The sequence below is a fragment of the Anoplopoma fimbria genome, unplaced genomic scaffold (genome assembly GCF_027596085.1).
Source record: "Anoplopoma fimbria isolate UVic2021 breed Golden Eagle Sablefish unplaced genomic scaffold, Afim_UVic_2022 Un_contig_7585_pilon_pilon, whole genome shotgun sequence".
NCBI lineage: Eukaryota > Metazoa > Chordata > Actinopteri > Perciformes > Anoplopomatidae > Anoplopoma > Anoplopoma fimbria.
Genome location: NW_026551912.1, coordinates 104924 through 124461, shown reverse-complemented (window position 1 = coordinate 124461; position 19538 = coordinate 104924). Strand labels below are relative to the sequence as shown.

General features: G+C 40.6%; 1 protein-coding gene across 1 annotated transcript; it reads left to right on the top strand.

The window, feature by feature from the left end:
* The first annotated feature begins 519 nt into the window (after positions 1–519).
* Positions 520–14305, top strand: LOC129115834 (dapper homolog 3-like). The gene is given in 4 exon segments (XM_054627066.1): positions 520–757; positions 11089–11218; positions 12378–13199; positions 13202–14305. Coding segments are annotated over 3 exon segments (1650 nt in total). The 5' UTR covers positions 520–757; positions 11089–11115; the 3' UTR covers positions 13927–14305.
* The last annotated feature ends 5233 nt before the right edge of the window (positions 14306–19538 follow it).

The following is a 19538-nucleotide window of genomic DNA, read 5'->3' as shown; positions in this document are numbered from 1 at the left end:
TCAGGGCTCTGGCTGGGCCAGTCAAGAATGGTCACAGACTTGTTCCGAAGCCACTCCTTTGTTATTTTAGCTGTGTGCTTCGGGTCATTGTCTTGTTGGAAGGTGAACCTTCGGCCCAGTCTGAGGTCCTGAGCACTCTGGAGGAGGTTTTCTTCCAGGATATCTCTGTACTTGGCCGCATTCATCTTTCCTTCAATTGCAACCAGTCGTCCTGTCCCTGCAGCTGAAAAACACCCCCATAGCATGATGCTGCCACCACCATGTTTCACTGTTGGGATTGTATTGGGCAGGTGATGAGCAGTGCCTGGTTTTCTCCACACATACCGCTTAGAATTAACGCCAAAAGTTCAATCTTGGTCTCATCAGACCAGAGAATCTTATTTCTCATAGTTTGGGAGTCCTCCATGTGTTTTTGGCAAACTCTATGCAGGCTTTCATATGTCTTGGTCATCCCATACTTCTTCCATTTAAGGATTATGGAGGCCACTGTGCTCTTAGGAGCCTTGAGTGCTGCAGAAATTCTTTTGTAACCTTGGCCAGATCTGTGCCTTGCCACAATTCTGTCTCTGAGCTCCTTGGGCAGTTCCTTCGACCTCATGATTCTCATTTGTTCTGACATGCACTGTGATGCTGTAAGGTCTTATATAGACAGGTGTGTGCCTTTCCTAATCAAGTCCAATCAGTTTAATTAAACACAGCTGGACTCCAATGAAGGAGTAGAACCATCTCAAGGAGGATCAGAAGAAATGGACAGCATGTGAGTTAAATATGAGTGTCACAGCAAAGGGTCTGAATACTTATGACCATGTGATATTTCAGTTTTTCTTTTTTAATAAATTTGCAAAAAGTTCTACATTTCTGTTTTTTTCTGTCAAGATGGGTTGCTGAGTGTACATTAATGTGAATTTTTTTTTAGCAAATGGCTGCAATGAAACAAAGAGTGAAAAATTTAAAGGGGTCTGAATACTTTCCGTACCCACTGTACATCCAATAAAACCTGAGCGATTCTGCATTTATGCAGTGACAGGACATACTTGGGAGTTTGGTTTAAATTCAGCTCAATGGGAGTCTTAACTGCATTTTGCTGTCATTAACAGTTATCTTTTATCTGTCAACCCTCTTCTCTCTCCTCTTTCTCACCTCTCTGTTGGTGTTTCACTGAGGGCGGAGGTTTGCAAACAAACTCTCAAACACACATGTGCGGAACATTCAAACTCTCTCAACAGTCCACTTATTTATTGGTCTCGCTATCAATAAGCTACTTTGTTTCAATAATGTAAAAAACATGCATTCAGGCTGAAATTTAAACATTGTGTTCTCTCTGTAGATGCAATGACTTTAACCAAGTAAGAGTAGACAAGCTATGAGTAAGGAAATAAAACTAATTAACTAAAGTCCTTTATATCTGCTAGACTAATAAATGTGTAAAATTCTGTAGGAATATCTTAGAGCTGCTATGTGAAAGCCTTATTTTTGTAGATTACAGCACACTTGTAATGCTCTTTAGATTTATGTTTTGTGATGTTTATGTACTGAGGTGGGTCAGACAGATACAGCTTTTGAAAAGATTTGGCTTTTGCAAGTTATATAGAAGAAGTCTGATATTTGAAAGCACTTTCTAAATAGAAATAGATTTCAGATATACAGTATATGATTGTACCTGATACCTGTAAGCATTTTAAGACGTTTCGCTATCGACATCCTGGATTACAGCTGTCGCCATCTTTACTTTTTGTTACCTATAAATCGAAGTGATCATATTTGAAATATGTCTTCTTCAATACAGCATATATATATAGCGGGTAAAATAAGTATTGAACACGTCACCATTTTTCTCAGTAAATATATTTCTAAAGGTGCTATTGACATGAAATGTTCACCAGCTGTCGGTAACAACCCAAGTAATCCATACATAAAAGAAAACCAAACAAATAAGTTCAGAAATTAAGTTATGTGTAATAAAATGGAAGGACACAGGGAAAAAGTATTGAACACACTGACTGAAATTTATTTAATACTTGGTACAAAAGCCTTTGTTGGTAATGACAGCTTCAAGACGCCTCCTGTATGGAGAAACTAGTCGCATGCATTGCTCAGGTGTGATTTTGGCCCATTCTTCCACAAAACAGTCTTCAAATCTTGAAGGTTCCGTGGGCCTCTTCTATGAACTCTGATCTTTAGTTCTTTCCATAGATTTTCTATTGGATTCAAGTCAGGTGATTGGCTGGGCCATTCTAGCAGCTTTATTTTCTTTCTCTGAAACCAATTGAGAGTTTCCTTGGCTGTGTGTTTGGGATCATTGTCTTGCTTAAATGTCCACCCTCGTTTCATCTTCATCATCCTGGTAGATGGCATAAGATTTTTATCAAGAATGTCTTGGTACATTTTTCCATTCATCCTTCCTTCAATTATATGAAGTTTGCCAGTGCCGTATGCTGAAAAACAGCCCCATACCATGATGTTCCCACCTCCAAACTTTTGGGGTGATGTGCAGTGCCATTTGACCTCCAAACATGGTGTGTATTATGGCATCCAAAGAGTTCAATTTTGCTCTCATCTGACCAGACTATATTCTCCCAGTATTTCACAGGCTTGTCTAAATGTTGTGCATCAAACTTTAAACGAGCTTCAACATGCTCTTTCTTCAGCAATGGAGTCTTGCGTGGTGAGCGTGCATACAGGCCACGGCGGTTGAGTGCATTACTTATTGTTTTCTTTAAAACAATTGCACCTGCTAATTCCAGGTCTTTCTGAAGCTCTCCACAAGTGGTCCTTGGCTCTTGGACAACTCTTCTGATAATTCTTTTCACTCCTCTGTCAGAAATCTTGCGAGGAGCACCTGGTCGTGGCCGGTTTATGGTGAAATTATGTTCTTTCCACTTCCGGATTATGGCCCCAGTGCTCACTGGAACATTCAGAAGTTTAGAAATCCTTCTGTAACCAATGCCATCAGTATGTTTTGCAACAATAAGGTTGCGAAGGTCTTGAGAGAGCTCTTTGCTTTTACCCATCATGAGATGTTTCTTGTGTGACACCTTGGTAATGAGACACCTTTTTATAGGCCATCAGTTGGGACTGAACCAGCTGATATTAATTTGCACTGACAAGGGGCAGGATTGCTTTCTAATTACTGATAGATTTCAGCTGGTGTCTTGGCTTTCCATGCCTTTTTGCACCTCCCTTTCTTCATGTGTTCAATACTTTTTCCCTGTCATTCCATTTTATTACATATAACTTAATTTCTGAACTTATTTGTTTTGTTTTCTTTGTATGTATGGATTACTTGGGTTGTTACCAATATCTGGTGGAAATTTCATGTCAATAGCACCTTTAGAAATATATTTACTGAGAAAAATGATGACGTGTTCAATACTTATTTTACCCGATATATATATATATATATATATATATATATATATATATACATACATTCATCATCCTTGTTACAGCCAGTGAAAATATTAACTAATACTCCATGTTAGCATTAACGAACGTCACACCAGACCAAGCTTAATACTTACTGAAAAGATATTACCACTTAGCTTGCAAATAATGATTTCCTCAATCTTAAGATAATGCTGATGGCCAACACGTTCTCTCCCAACCTGTCACATACTGACCACTTGGCACCATTACACTCCACTATAGTCCCAGAAAATAGTTAATGCTGTGAATTCAAACAAAACACTTGTTTAGGAAAAACAAACATTTCTGCTTATCCAGGGCCAGGTTGCGGAGTCAGCAGGCTTAGGAATGTATTCCAGAAGTCCCATCCCCAGCATTGTTTTACAACTCTTCCCAATTAAGGGAGGTGTCCAGGAGGTGTCCAGGAATAATACAGAGGAGAGGCCTACTGGCCTCTCCTCTGTATTATTAATGTGAATCAGATCAGATTTGGTGGAAAATCAGCTGAGTTGATTTACAGCGAGAACATGAAGAAGTGTTGTTCTAAGAGATTAACCAAGACTCAAGTCTTTAGTTTAAGCTATATTGAAAGTTGGAGAAAGAGTAAAGGGCGAATTAAAAAATCACTTACAAAGTCATGTTAATTAAAATCAACAATGCCAGGATAAGTCCATAGGAAATGGACTCTACTTATGTAGCGCTTTTCTAGCATTCCGACCATGCAAAACACTACATGTCACCATCCAGCCTTCCACCCCTAGGACATCAACCAAAATATTTATGGGAAAATTACCTAAGAAATAGTAATAGTAGTTGATTTTGTGAGAAAATAAGAATACATATTTTGATTCATTGGTTTTGTAAATATACTGAATACTAAATGTATTCAGTATATCTGAGTTTTGTCAAAAGCAACTGATGTGATTTGCCATCCCCCTCCGCTCCCATAGTAAAATATTTAGAACATACCCAACGGAAACCAAAGAGCAGTTGTTTAAGCTCTAGCTCTAGCTGATGTTCTGTCTTTTGACAAAAATTGGGGGATTAGATGATGAAGAAAGATCATAACTAATTGCATCTGGTTTTCCCCTGACATATAGCTGCTGGAAAAGAAAGAAGAAAGAAAAACCATGTTTTGACTTCTTCATGGCTCTGATTTAAGGCTTGCAGAATCAGTGATCTTTTTTAAATCACTTCTTAAAACCCATTTTTACAGACTGGCTTTTATGTGATGTTGTCGCTTTAATGCTTTATTTTACAAAATTATTTAAATATATTTTATTTATTTTATTTTTAAGTAAATTTCTATCGTATTGATTGGTTTGACAGTGTTAAATATTGTACTGTCTTATGTTGGTTTGGGCCTCATTGTTGAGCTTTCTGTTGTTTTATTGCCTGGCTTTTTCTGCTTTGTCTATCAAAGCACTTTGTAAACTTTATTTTTAAAGGTGCTATATAAATAAAGTTATTATTAGGGCCCGAGCACTGACAACGTCGGGCCGCGAAGGCCCTCTTGAAACTGTAATGTTTTTTATTAGAGCCCGAGAACTGACGTAGTCAGAGCGTAGGACCTATTGTTCTTCAAATGTTTCTTATTATTAGGGCCCGAGCACCGACATCGTCGGTTTGCAAAGGCCCTCTTGAAACTGTAGTGTTTCTTATTATTAGGGCCCGAGCACTGACGTAGTCAGAGCGTAGGACCTATTGTTCTTCGAATGTATTTGGCATCTTTCAACAGGGAAAATAGGTGCTTGGGATAAACGTACACTCTTGAAGTTTTGCAAATAAATCTGACTCGCGAAAATAGCAAGATTTTTGGGGTTTCGGGCTGAGGTTGGAGCAATTGGCTCGCTAGCGCCCCCTTTGACTATCCCCAACGCTGAGTTACACCTAGCTGCGTGAATGGTATATGTAACATGATAGGACGTACAAAAAATCGCATCCTGTAACAAACCCTGAAATTTTCATTGCATTCATCCAATAGGGGCCGCTACAGTAATTTGTTCAATTTCTGTATTTTTAGGCATCTAACTATTGGATGCGGTGTCCGATTGTCGCAGGTGTTCGCGGCCTCTTGAGCCCGTGTCCTGACGGTACCCCAGCGCGCGCGCAGTGCAAGGGCCCGATCATCGCTGCTTGCAGCTTTAATTATTCTTATTATTCTTTTTTGCCCTCTTTCAACAGGGATAAACGTACACGCTTGAAAATTTGCAAATCAATCTGACTTGGCGAAAATAGCAAGCTTTTTGGGGTGTCGGGGATGAGGTCGGACCAATTGGCTCGCTAGTGCCTCCTACAGCTCTATAAGCCACGCCCCTCGCCCATAATGTCCGATTGACTTGAAATTTTACACACACATTCAACTGAATGAGTTCTATCAAAAATACATAAGCTCCGCCTACCGAAATGTTCCGCCATTTTGAATTTTGTAAAAAGCACATTTTTGCAAATTCCTCCTGAATGCTCAGTCCGATTGCCACCAAATTTCACGTGGATCCTTAACTGAACAATGTCATCATCAAAAGTTATCAAAACCTTGTTGATATCTCGTTTCATTTAGAAGATATGGACCAATGAACTTGATAGGGGCGTGGCTTCCTACATCAATACACATAACATAAATACCATTTGACCTATAACCACGGAATTTGTAGCGTATGTCGATACAGCATCCAGTTACTTACCATGAGATTTTCATTCCATTCTACCACTAGGGGGCGACACAGTAAATGGTCAATTTTCTGCATTTCGCGTCGTGGACACAGTGTCTGATTGTTGCAGGTGTTCGCGGCCTCTTAATTATTATTATTATTTGCATACATACAAAAAGCTTTACAACAGACTGATTTGATCCAGATAGCAGCAAATTCCCAAAACTGCAGTAGTTTTGGGAATTTGCTGCTAGTATTTTTTATATAATGGATGGTAAACTTTAATTTAATTCATCCAGTGAAAGGTTTCATGAATGGGAGTGTTTTAGAACCAATATTTCTCCGTAGTGATGTTGATTTCCTTTCTCTGTCTCTGTGCACTGTTTTTTGTTAATATGTGCTTGTGGCAATAGCTGTCTGTGGATGTGAAGGTTCTTGCTCTCTGTGTCTCTACCAATCATCTTGGGAAAGGGACAGTGATTTGACATTCACACTCCAAATGGATGTGTATTCACGTATTTGTCATGATGCAGTTTGGGTTGTAGATTTGAGGGAGTTACCCTCAAAAAGTGAAAGAAACTTCATAAATTCATAAAGTAATTTTCAGTAAGTTACTGTATAGTGTCATCGGCTGAGTTTGGTGTTTTGGTTGAGTTAAAATAATGCACAGATCTTTGGAAAACGTCCAGTTTCCACTCGTAAAATCACGATAATATGAATGCCAAAATCACTATCACATTTAGTGTACACCATGATGATGACCCTTCAGTGTAGTGTATTTGTTATCTCAAAACGGTATACTATAAGGGTATATAATAAGTTTAATCCCTTTTGTACAGAAAATGTTCATAAAATGTCATACAAAAGTGAGTCTCCGCTTTCATGAAAGTGAAGGTGAAAAATGAGAGCGGAGATTGTGCAGCCACATAGCAAATCAGAATCAGAATTAAAATTAAAAGCTTTATTGGCCAGGTATGCGTACGCATACATGGAATTTGACTCCGGTTACTTACGCTCACTAATACACAGAAACAGACAAATAAACAAAAAATCAAGGAGGTCCAAGAAGAAAAAAGGATAAACATTAACTATTTTGTACACAGAAATAAAAAAATACAAAAGTATATATATGAACATAAAAACACAAAAAACGACAATGAAGTGTAGATAAAAGTGCATATATGCAGAGTGCAAGGCTGCTTGAATAAATACAGCGGGTAAAATAAGTATTGAACACGTCACCATTTTTCTCAGTAAATATATTTCTAAAGGTGCTATTGACATGACATTTTCACCAGATGTCGGTAACAACCCAAGTAATCCATACATACAAAGAAAACCAAACAAATAAGTTCAGAAATTAAGTTTTGTGTAATAAAATGGAATGACACAGGCAAAAAGTATTGAACACACTAAGAAAGGGAGGTGCCAAAAGGCATGGAAAGCCAAGACACCAGCTGAAATCTATCAGTAATTAGAAAGCAATCCTGCCCCTTGTCAGTGCAAATTAATATCAGATGGTTCAGTCCCAACTGATGGCCTATAAATAATAATAATCAAAGTGTTTTTTATTGATTTTCATATTCAAACATCAGACATCTCATACAAAACAAAATAGTAGGACTCAAAACATACATCACAAGTACAGGACAGTACACAGACAGAACAATAACAAGACAGATCCTACTACTAGACATCAGACATACCCACCACCCGTGTAGTCCAGACACTCTCGGGTTAAAAATAAATACATAAATAGAAATGACAACAATAATAGTAATAAAAATAAAAAATAAAATAAAAAATAAAAAAAATAAAAAATAAAAAAAAAAAAGGGGGAGGGGGGATTCAGAAGCTGCCAATTATGTTGGAGCAGATGAAAACTCACGTTCAAAATAGGAAATAAAAGGCTGCCAGACCTTAGAATATCTCTTAGTGTTGCCCTGCAAAGTAAATCTAAGATGTTCTAATTTTAGGTGTGCCATCACCTCCTCTACCCACCGTTTGTGTGTTGGCGGTGCTGCCTTTATCCAGTTAAATAAGATCAGTCTCCTGGCCAACAATGAAGAGAATGCTATTGCTTTCCTTTGAGCAATATTTAATTGAGTTTCCCCTGGTGCCACACCAAAAATGGCTGCCAGAGGACCGGGCTCTATATTTTTGTCGTAGATGGATGAGAAGGTTTCAAAAATTTTGGTCCAAAACTCATTGAGCCTGGGACAAGACCAGAACATATGGCATATGTTGGCTGGCACCTGTTTACATCTAGGGCAAGTCGGATCAGCTCCCTGGTAAATTCTTGCCAGTTTGTCCCTCGTGAAATGAAGTCTGTGTAACACCTTAAACTGTATTAATCCATGTCTAACACATATAGAAGAAGAATGTATTAGTTCTACTGCCCATCTCCATTCATCGTCCGATATGTCCAACTCTAATTCTTCCTCCCATTTCCTTTTTATGTAATCAAGGGATGGGGAAGCCACCCTCTGGATATTCACATAAAGCATAGAAACTGTCCCTTTAAGAGTCGGGTCCATGTCCAATAGCCCATCTATCCACCCACTCTGTGGTAATTCAAGGGATGAGGAGAATGTCTTTCTCACAAAATCTCGAATCTGAAAGTATCTGAAGTAGTTAGTCCTTAAGGGATTCCATATTCCTTCTCCAGCTGAGCAGCAGACATAAATACACCATCTTTAAACAGATTTTTAACACATTCCACCCCAGCTCTATACCATTCCCTAAACGCTGCTCCCCAAGGGCCGGAGAAAACAACTGATGGCCTATAAAAAGGTGTCTCATTACCAAGGTGTCACACAAGAAACATCTCATGATGGGTAAGAGCAAAGAGCTCTCTCAAGACCTTTGCAACGTTATTGTTGCAAAACATACTGATGGCATTGGTTACAGAAGGATTTCTAAACTTCTGAATGTTCCAGTGAGCACTGTTGGGGCCATAATCCGGAAGTGGAAAGAACATCATTCACCATAAACCGGCCACGACCAGGTGCTCCTTGCAAGATTTCTGACAGAGGAGTGAAAAGAATTATCAGAAGAGCCAAGGACCACTTATGGAGAGCTTCAGAAAGACCTGGAATTAGCAGGTACAATTGTTTCAAAGAAAACAATAAGTAATGCACTCAACCGCCGTGGCCTGTATGCACGCTCACCACGCAAGACTCCATTGCTGAAGAAAAAGCATGTTGAAGCTCGTTTAAAGTTTGATGCACAACATTTAGACAAGCCTGTGAAATACTGGGAGGATATAGTCTGGTCAGATGAGAGCAAAATTGAACTCTTTGGATGCCATAATACACGCCATGTTTGGAGGTCAAATGGCACTGCACATCACCCCAAAAACACCATACCAACAGTGAAGTTTGGAAGTGGGAACATCATGGGGTGGGGCATACTGCACTGGCAAACTGTACTGAGACATTCTTGATAAAAATCTGCTGCCATCTACCAGGATGATGAAGATGAAACGAGGGTGGACATTTAAGCAAGACAATGATCCCAAACACACAGCCAAGGAAACTCTCAATTGGTTTCAGAGAAAGAAAATAAAGCTGCTAGAATGGCCCAGCCAATCACCTGACTTGAATCCAATAGAAAATCTATGGAAAGAACTAAAGATCAGAGTTCATAGAAGAGGCCCACGGAACCTTCAAGATTTGAAGACTGTTTGTGAAGAATGGGCCAAAATCACACCTGAGCAATGCATGCGACTAGTTTCTCCATACAGGAGGCGTCTTGAAGCTGTCATTAACAACAAAGGCTTTTGTACGAAGTATTAAATAAACGTGTTAAATACTTTTTCCCTGTGTCATTCCATTTTATTACACATAACTTAATTTCTGAACTTATTTGTTTGGTTTTCTTTGTATGTATGGATTACTTGGGTTGTTACTGACATCTGGTGAACATTTCATGTCAATAGCACCTTTAGAAATATATTTACTGAGAAAAATGGTGACGTGTTCAATACTTATTTTACAAACAATTTGAATTTAAAGTTACCGGGTTATTGCACATGGATTTGTACCAGACAGAGGATGAATAATTAATTGTTCATGAGAGTGACGGCCATGGGACAAAAGCTGTTCTGGTGTCTGGTAGTTTTGGCGTACAGTGCTCTGTAGCACTCCCCTCCTGCCAGAGGGGAGGAGTTGGAATTGATTGTACCCAGGGTGTGATGGGTCTGCAGAGATGTTTCCTGACTCTGGAAATGTACAAGTCCTGTATGGAGGGCAGGCTGGCACCAATGAGTCTCTCTGCAGACCTGTCCGTTGTAGTCTGTTCCTGTCCTGTTTGGTGGCCGATCCAAACCAGACATCACTGGTGGATGATGGCGGAGTAGAACTGAGTCAGCAGCTCCTGGGCAGGTTGTACTCCCTGAGCTGACGTAGGAAGTACAACCTCTGCTGGGCCTTTTTCCTGATGGTGTCGACGTTGGAGGCCCACTTTAGGTCCTGAGATAGTGTGGATCCCAAAAACTTGAAGGACTCCGCAGCCGACACAGTGCTGTTTATTATGGTGAGGGGGGGCAGTGTTGGAGGGCTCCTCCTAAAGTTGGTGTAGAGGGAGAAGAGCAGTGGGGAGAGCACACATACCTGGAGGGCGCCAGTGCTGATAGTCCAGGTGCTGGTTGTGATTTTTCCCAGCCTCACCTGCTGCTGCCTGTCTGTCAGGAAGTTCGTGATCCATTGACAGGTGGGGGCTGGCACAGTGAGCTGGGAGAGTTTGAAACAGAGTACTTCTGGGATGATGCTGTTGAACACCGAGCTAAAGTCCACAAACAGAACCCTTGCGTTTGACCCTGGGGATTCGAGGTGTTGCAGCAAGTAGTGCAGTGCCATGTTTACTGCATCATCCCTCGACCTGTTTGCCCGGTAGGCAAACTGCAGGGGACAAATCAGAACAATAACGTGTTTTGTTTGCACGCTTGGTAGAGTGTTTTGCTTTTGCTTTTGAGAATATTATTGTTAAGTACAATTTGGTGACTGACTATGTATCACTGTGTGTATTTCAGAGCAGTCCCCAGTGTACGCCCTGTTGTATGAAGGTGTCTTTGGAACAGCAAGTGGCAGAGCTGAAGGTGAACACTGAGGTCCAATCAGTGGATACTCCATCTGATCTAGAGGACGGCCAACTAATTTCAGGTAAAATAATCAACTTTGCTTCCTCTGAAATAGAGAATTCCACTGCAAAGCAAATGCAAATATTAAGAACACAATGTAAATTGTTTTTACCAAAAAAAAGGTTTCAGTTCTTTTTAATTGTTATACATCTCAATTTTCTACAAAACTAATACTTAATAAATCTCCTCCAGCGATTTAATGGATTAATCACAGATTAAATTTTTTTCTAATACTGACTTAATTTAAAAGTCTGGATGAGGTCCATACTGCATGAAAGGAGAATTAGATATTGTGTGCTTTAGTTGCTCCAAAACCTCCACCATGTGACACACAAGCATTATCAATATCAATTTATACATTCATTAAGGTCATTAAGGTTTAGGGTCTGGCAAACAAACATCAAGCAAACAGATCTATTCATATCCTCAGTGGCCAAACATCCTTCATCATTGAAGTGTCACCACATCTGAGCCCATACTTCATGTTTATAAGGCAGAGTAGAGACCAATTTGAGCATATTGGGATTTAAAATGACAAACAGTCATGTCTGTTGCACTTCAAACAATTTCTTTCCAAAGGTGTGTTGTTATTGTTGGATGTAAGATATTAAGGTTAACTTCTCTTGACAATGTCAGTGTTATCAAAGTAGGTTTTTAAAAGTTGTAGTTATTTTAGCTGTATATGTGCAGTGTATATGTCTAGTTTCTCACAGAATTCTACCTTTGCTCTTTTTCTGAGCTCTTCATGAGTGGAGCGCAGCAGCACTTCACACGGCAGAGAGATCAAGTCTATGCCGGCAGAGGGCTCCCTCCGCCAAGTTAATCGATCACAAGGATCTAAGGAACAGAAGAATACAAAAAGAAATGCAAGATTGGTCGCCAAATATACTTTTGCGACCCATCTTGCGACCATTTGGCTTGCCAAAGTAAAGTCTATGTGTGGGGAAACTCTGGTGTTGCATTAATGCACAATCTGTTTCTTTTCTTTGGAAATAGGCAAGATTTGTAGACTCAGAATGTGTTTTGTACATCCAAAGGGGAATAATTGTACTTGGAAACAGCAAGAATGAGTCTGATCACTTTCCTTGCCTTAACTGTATTTGTTAGAAGAGGTCCTTGTAGCCAGGAAAATGGATTTCTTGAATCAAATTACCAACCTTTGGTTCTTTGTTTCCTCTCAGCATCTGATGGGACAGGGAAGACAGAGACAGGAGAAACAGACCCAACAAGATGGGCCAAGGTTACTGATGCTTTGGGGGAGATGAGGGACGTTGACCCCAGTCAGGAGTATTCTCAACAAGCCCACAAAGTTAAGACTTATATATTTGGGTTGATCCAACGTCGAGCTGTACCCACACACTCTTCAAAGCTACGTACCAGCCTGGTACATGATGCCCGAGCTGTCAGTGTGGTGAGGCAGAGTAGTATATGCCGCATGGAGAAGCAACATTCACCAAAACAGGTGTCTGTTCAAGAGATCTCTACTCGATCCCAGGGTTCAGAGGGAACGGCTCCAGAGGCTCCCCATAACCTTGATCAGGACCCTTATCTAGGGACAGGGTTTACTGAAGATGTCCCACCTCTGTACCACCACAATCTCCAGCAAAGTATCCAACATCAACCAGTGCTTCATCACAGGCCCAGGCAGATGAACACCTCCCGTTCAACATTGGAGGACTATGCATCTTACAGAGTGCTGAAAGCCCACCCAGACTCAAGTAATGGCGAGTTTGATACACCTCAACATTTCCACAATTACCCTTCGCATCCAGCTCTGTCAAAGCCTCACCAACCACTTTCACCTGAAGAGCAGCTGGTCAAAGCAGAGTATATTCCAGCCCAGCCTGGCCGAGCCTTCACCAGAGCTTATGCCCATCACCACTCCGACCCCTACAAGGGGCCTGGGGTGCCGAACCGAACCAGATATTTGCCAGAAAGAAACCATCATCATCAAGAGCAGCAGCCCACAGCACCTCAGATCCAACCTTCAAGATCCCGAGGGGGCCAAAGAAGTGTCACTCAAATGAAGACAGAAATGGTGCTAGCAGGAAGCCAGGGAAGAAGGCATGTAGGTCTCAGTCAGAGAATAGCCTGCAAAGGGCTCCAGATCGCAAGTACAATACAGTGGAGAGAGATGGTGGAGGAAGTGGAAGCGGTGGAAGGGGAAGCCGTAGTAGTCAATCCAGGAGCAAGAAACAACAGCAAGGAGGTGGTAGCTGTCGGCCCTGGCAATCCACCCTGGAGCTCAGTCAAGATGAGACTGTCCAGCCACCAATGCAGGCAACCATGCGAGGCTCTTCAGCTTCAAACCAAAGGGACCATTGTGCAAGGCGCACACACAAATATCGCCATACACATACATCACATGCCTACATAAACTATCACCACTCCCACCATCATCAGCACATGGAGTACCAGTTAGAGAGGGAACAAGTGCCAATTTGTCAACCTAATGAGGAATACCCTAGCTTACGTCAGGGTGAGTCTGAGTCAAGCATGAGCGAAGCTGACTCTCCAGACTCCAGCTCTTTGTCCAGTGATTCAGATGAGAGTGGTGGTCTTGTTTGGCCCCAGCAACTACCCCCACAACTCTCCCTCCCTTCACCTTCTGCCCCACCTGGGCCACCTCTGCACCCCAAGGCTTTTGTCAAGATTAAGGCTTCACATGCTCTTAAGAAGAAGATCCTGCGCTTCCGCACTGGTTCACTGAAAGTAATGACCACTGTATAAAGTGGAAACTGGCCATACTAAAACTGACAGCAGATCTTTGGACTACGTAGAACAATAGACCACAAACTACAGTGAATATAAAAATCAATGTGTATATGAAAGTTTTATGTTCTTGGTTGAAATAATTGATTGGATGGCTTGAGATAAGTCTTTACAAGTAATGAAGGAAATAGGCATCACCATATTAGTTGCTGTTTCAAAAATGGGATGTCAAATTGTATATGAAGTATTACATTTTACTGAAAGTCTTATATGGATGACTCATGTTTTATATATAGGATACCATAATTGGCCACATTGGCCACTAAATATCCTCACCCTCAACTTGCACACAGCTACTGATAGGGTATATCATATTCCATGCTGGCATTTTCTTTGAGGTCACAGAGAGCCATATTTCATGACTCTAATAAACCTACCATTGTAAGGGAAATTGGCCTTATGCAAGAACATTCCCTTATCTTATCCTATACTTTTGTGGCTTATTCATATGTTTAAAACTTATTGATTGAAATATAGTAGCCTACAATGCTGACACAGACTACAGTTTGGTCCTTATATTAGGGTTGTTTTGTTACTAAAACGATGCATACCTGTTATTATTGAATTGTTAAGTCATACTTTATTTAAATAAGATGATAACTCAAGACAACAATGATATGTGCTTTTAACATGTTTCTCTGCATAAACATACAGCTATTAAATATATTGTGGGTGGAAGTAAATGCAAGACATGGGAAAATGTAACCAGATCTCAAATTATGTGAATGAGTGGATTAGTACAGTATAAATGTATTGCAAGATATTTTGTCTGGAATCTGTGGATGAGAGAGTATTATTGTTGAAAGAACCGACTTTCAACCAACTTCTAACAGCAGACACAAACCAGCAAGATACCGCAGCATTACGATTTATCTTATCTTATCTTTAATGATCTTTTTCAAGTTTTGGAGAGGTCAAAAGTTTCACTCACACAGTTAAGTGTACTTTAAATACTTGATTTTAATAGTAGGCTACTTGCAGATCAATAAAAATGTGCCTGCCTAAAGAATGCAAGATTACAATCTCATTTGAGTATTTGACAGTATTATCAATTATAGTGTACTAGCCAACTATCTATTAGCTTTTTTGGATGAAATTTGTTTGACAAATGTATTATATGAAATAAAAATGTTTGTTTTAGAAAACACCAAAATGATCATGTGTTTTTCTTTATTGCATCATGCTTGGTGTTGCGTTGCACACCCAGGGGCAAGTTAATCATGTCATAGGCCCGTGGGGACGGCTATGCCCATTAGCCCTTGTGCTCCCCAAAACCACATATCCACCACCAAAACGAACCGTTTTACCTCTGCACATAGTGATACTGTTAAGCCAAATCTCATGAAAACAAACATACGTGATCATATCCCATTCACACCCATTCATACATTAATGGCAGGGGCTACCATGCAAGGTGCCACCTTCCCATCAGGACTAACATTCATACAGTCCCCCCACTACTTTATCAATATTTCTATAACACTGCAAACAAAACCATCAATACAACAGACCACACCAGGTGGATTGCTAGGAGCATAAACAGTCTTGCATATTAATGCCATAATACCAAGCATTAATATTAAAGACTTTCTTACCCTTAGAAGTGTCTACGCCTGATTTTCTTGGCAGCAAAATAACCCCAGTATCATCTTGGTGGTTTTTCCACTTTCAATTCAATTCAATTCAGTTCATTTTGTATAGCCCAAAATCACAAATTACAAATTTGCCTGTCCTCTTTTTCTCTACTTTCTATCCCTCTTTTGCACTTGAATGAATGGACACAGCTGGAAATGAATCCTAATGTCATAAAACATCCAGCTCATTGAAATTCCCTTGACTTCATCTCTCTCGTGCACAAACACACACACACACACACACACACACACACACACACACACACACACACACACACACACACACACACACACACACACATAGTCAACAGTAGCACTAAAATAAGATTCATGGTGGTCATACTAGTAAAAGTTGTGCATTGGTATAGTAGCAACAATAATAATAGTAGTGTAGAAAAATAAATGCCATAAAGGTAAAAAAGTAAAAAATAAAATAATAAATGGTCAGTAATTGTATCCGTAAAAACAGCCTTTTATTCAATTCAATTCAGTTTATTTTGTATAGCCCAAAATCACAAATAACAAATTTGCCTCAGAGGGCTTTACAATCTGTACACATGCGACATCCTCTGTTCCGGAACCCTCACATCGGCACAGGAAAATAATATAATAATAAAAGTAACAGTTGGTGTCAGCCGGGTCACAGCAGGAGGCACGACCACGGTCCAGGTACCACAACGATTCATGGAAACCTGCGAGGCGAGAAAGCAAAAAGGGCTTCAGGGTAAAAGCAAAACCAATAAGCGTAATGGTACAGGGAATAGTAATAGTAATGTGACTAATAATAATAGTGGTAGTAGCAGTGGGTGTCAGCAGGGCCACAGCAGGAGGCACGATCACAGTCCAGATATAACCCCGATTCATGGAAACCTGCGAGGCGAGAAAGCACAAGGACTCCGGGTAAGAAACAAAATCAGTAATGTGCATAAATAGGAGATTAATACATAATGATGGAGGGAGAGAGGAGCTCAGTGTGTCTTAGGTAGTCCCCCGGCTGTATAGGCATAAAGCAGCATATCTAGGGCCTGGACCAAGGTGAACCTGAACCAGCCCTAACTATAAGCGCTATCAAAAAGGAAGATCTTAAGCCTACTCTTAAAAGTGGTGAGTGTGTCTGCCCCCGGACTGAAACTGGAACCTGGTTCCTCAGAAGAGGAGCCTGATAACTGAATGCTCTGGCTACCATCCTACTTTAATATACTCTAGGAACCACAAGTAACCCTGCATTGATGGAGCGCAGCTCTCTAGTTGGGTAATATGGAACTATAAGTTCCTTAAGATAAGACGGTGCCTGGCCAGTTAGAGCTTTGTAGGTGAGTAGAAGAATTTTAAATTCTATTCTTGGTTTAAGAGGGAGCCAGTGCAGAGAAGCTAATACCGGAGTAATATGATCTCTTTTCCTAGTTTTTGTTAGAACACGTGCTGCCGCATTCTGGATCAACTGTAGATATTTAAGAAACTAATAATGACGAATTGCAGTAATCTAGTCCAGAGGTAACAAATGCATGAACTAGTTTTTCTGCATCACTCTGATACAGGATTTGCCTGATTTTTGAAATGTTACGTAAATGAAAAAAGGTTGTCCTTGAGATTTGTTTTATATAAGAGTTAAAAGACAGATCCTGATCAGAGATAACTCGTTAAGAACTCGAGGTTCTTAACGGTAGTGCTGGATGCCAGAGCAATGCCATCTAGAGAAACTATCCATCCATCCATCTATTTTCCGTAACCTGCTTATCCAGTTAAGGGTCGCAGGGGTGCTGGAGCCGATCTCAGCTGTCAATGGGCGAAGGCAGGGTACACCCTGGACAGGTCGCCAGTCTGTCGCAGGGCTGACATATAGAGACAAACAACCATTCACACTCACATCCACACCTACGGGCAATTTAGAGTCTTCAATGCACCTAAGCTGCATGTCTTTGGACTGTGGGAGGAAGCCGGAGAGAACCCACGCTGACACGGGGAGAACATGCAAACTCCACACAGAAGGTTGTCCAGCCCGGGAATTGAACCCTCTTGCTGTGAGGCGACAGTGCTAACCACTACACCACCGTGCAGCCCTAGAGAAACTATATCGTTAGATAATTGATTTCAAAGGTGATCTGGGCCTAGTAGAATAACTTCAGCTTTGATTTTGCTTCTTCCCAGGAGTCCTTGTGCTTTCTTGCCTTGCAGGTTCCCAGGAATACATTGAATGTGTTGTAGCCCTGTTATGCTGTTCATTCTGTACGCATGACATCTATTGCATTCTGTCCATCCTGGGAGAAGGATCCCTCCTCTGTCGCTCTCCCATAGATTTCTTTGTTTTTTCTCCCTGTTAAAGGGTTTTTTTAGGGGAGTTTTTCCTGTGCTGATGTAAGGGTTCAGGGACAGGATGTCGCATGTGTACAGATTGTAAAGCCCTCTGAGGCAAATTTGTAATTTGTGATTTTGGGCTATACAAAATAAACTGAATTGAATTGAATAATAGGCTGTTTTTATGGATACAATTACTGACCATTTATTATTTTATTTTATTACTTTATTTACCTTCATGGCATTTATTTTTACTACACTACTACTATTATTGCCACTAGTAGTCACCCTGCTACTATTACCAATGCACAACTTTTACTAGTATGACCACCATGAATACTTATTTTAGTGCTACTGTTGAGTATAGTGTGTGTGTGTGTGTGTGTGTGTGTGTGTGTGTGTGTGTGTGTGTGTGTGTGTGTGTGTGTGTGTGTGTGTGTGTGTTTTGTGCACGAGAGAGATGAAGTCCAAGGGAATTTCAATGAGCTGGCTGTTTTATGACATTAGGATTCATTTCCAGCTGTGTCCATCCATTCAAGTGGAAAAGAGGGATAGAGAGAAAGTAGAGAAAAAGAGGACAGGAAAATGGGGGAACAATGGCTTGTATATGCTCCAATGCTCCAATGGTAAATAACAAAACCTCTCACAAATGCAACATTTAAGCTTTTTATCATCTTGCAGCCAATCTCAGTACAAACAACATTTTCCCAGCCGCCATCCTTTATCTCTCATATCCATCCCTTCCCTCTTCATCCCTCCATCTGTTAGTGGTTAGAAGAAACATGCTCCCTTCAGGGCCAGAAACCTGTAGTTTTTCCTGCTTTGCCAGAGAGCAAGTGGGAGAGAGGCAAGAGTGGAGGAGGAGGAGGAGGAGGAGGAGACAAAGAGGAGAACAGAGAGGCTCTGAGCATGAGAACGAAACCCACACAGAGAAATAGAAACAGAGTCGTTGAGAGAGGGAAAGAAGGAGGAGGTTAAATGAAAGCCTCGTGCTCATACATCTGGCAACGATTAGCCAGTCAGAGGGGTGATGGTGAGAGTGAGGAGACAGAGGGGCTTTTATTTTTCGCACTTTTGGGGATAGAGAGTGATTGACCTCTTTCTTCTCCTCTATCGTCTTTGTTTGTTTTTTTTACTCCCCCACAGTTCATCCACATTTCAAATCCCTGGATTCAACTTCTTTTAGTCTCCTGTCTGCTAAGACAAAGAAGCACGAAAGCAATTTAAAGCCCTGCCCATTTTATTCTCTATATCTTTTTATTTATTTTCTTTCTCCCTGTTCCACACAAATTGTCTGTCGGTGCCAAGCATCACTTTACTGATGCCATGTCTTGTTCAAACATTACCAGATAGAAATCCAAACTTCATCATTCCACCATGTCTTGCATTACTTCATCTTATTTTTAGCTACTCTCCAATCCCTGAGGATATTAGGGTCCTCGGATAGGTTGTCCTCGGATAGGTTGTCCCCAGGGTCCCACCTTCGCCCAAGCTTTAAATCCAACTCTGATATATGTAAGACAGACAAGTAAAGTTCAAGTATATGTTACATATGAACTGCTCAGCATTTATGAAACAAAGGCACATTTCAGAATGGAAGTTGACCACATTATCTACAGTACAGTTGCTTCATATAGTCAT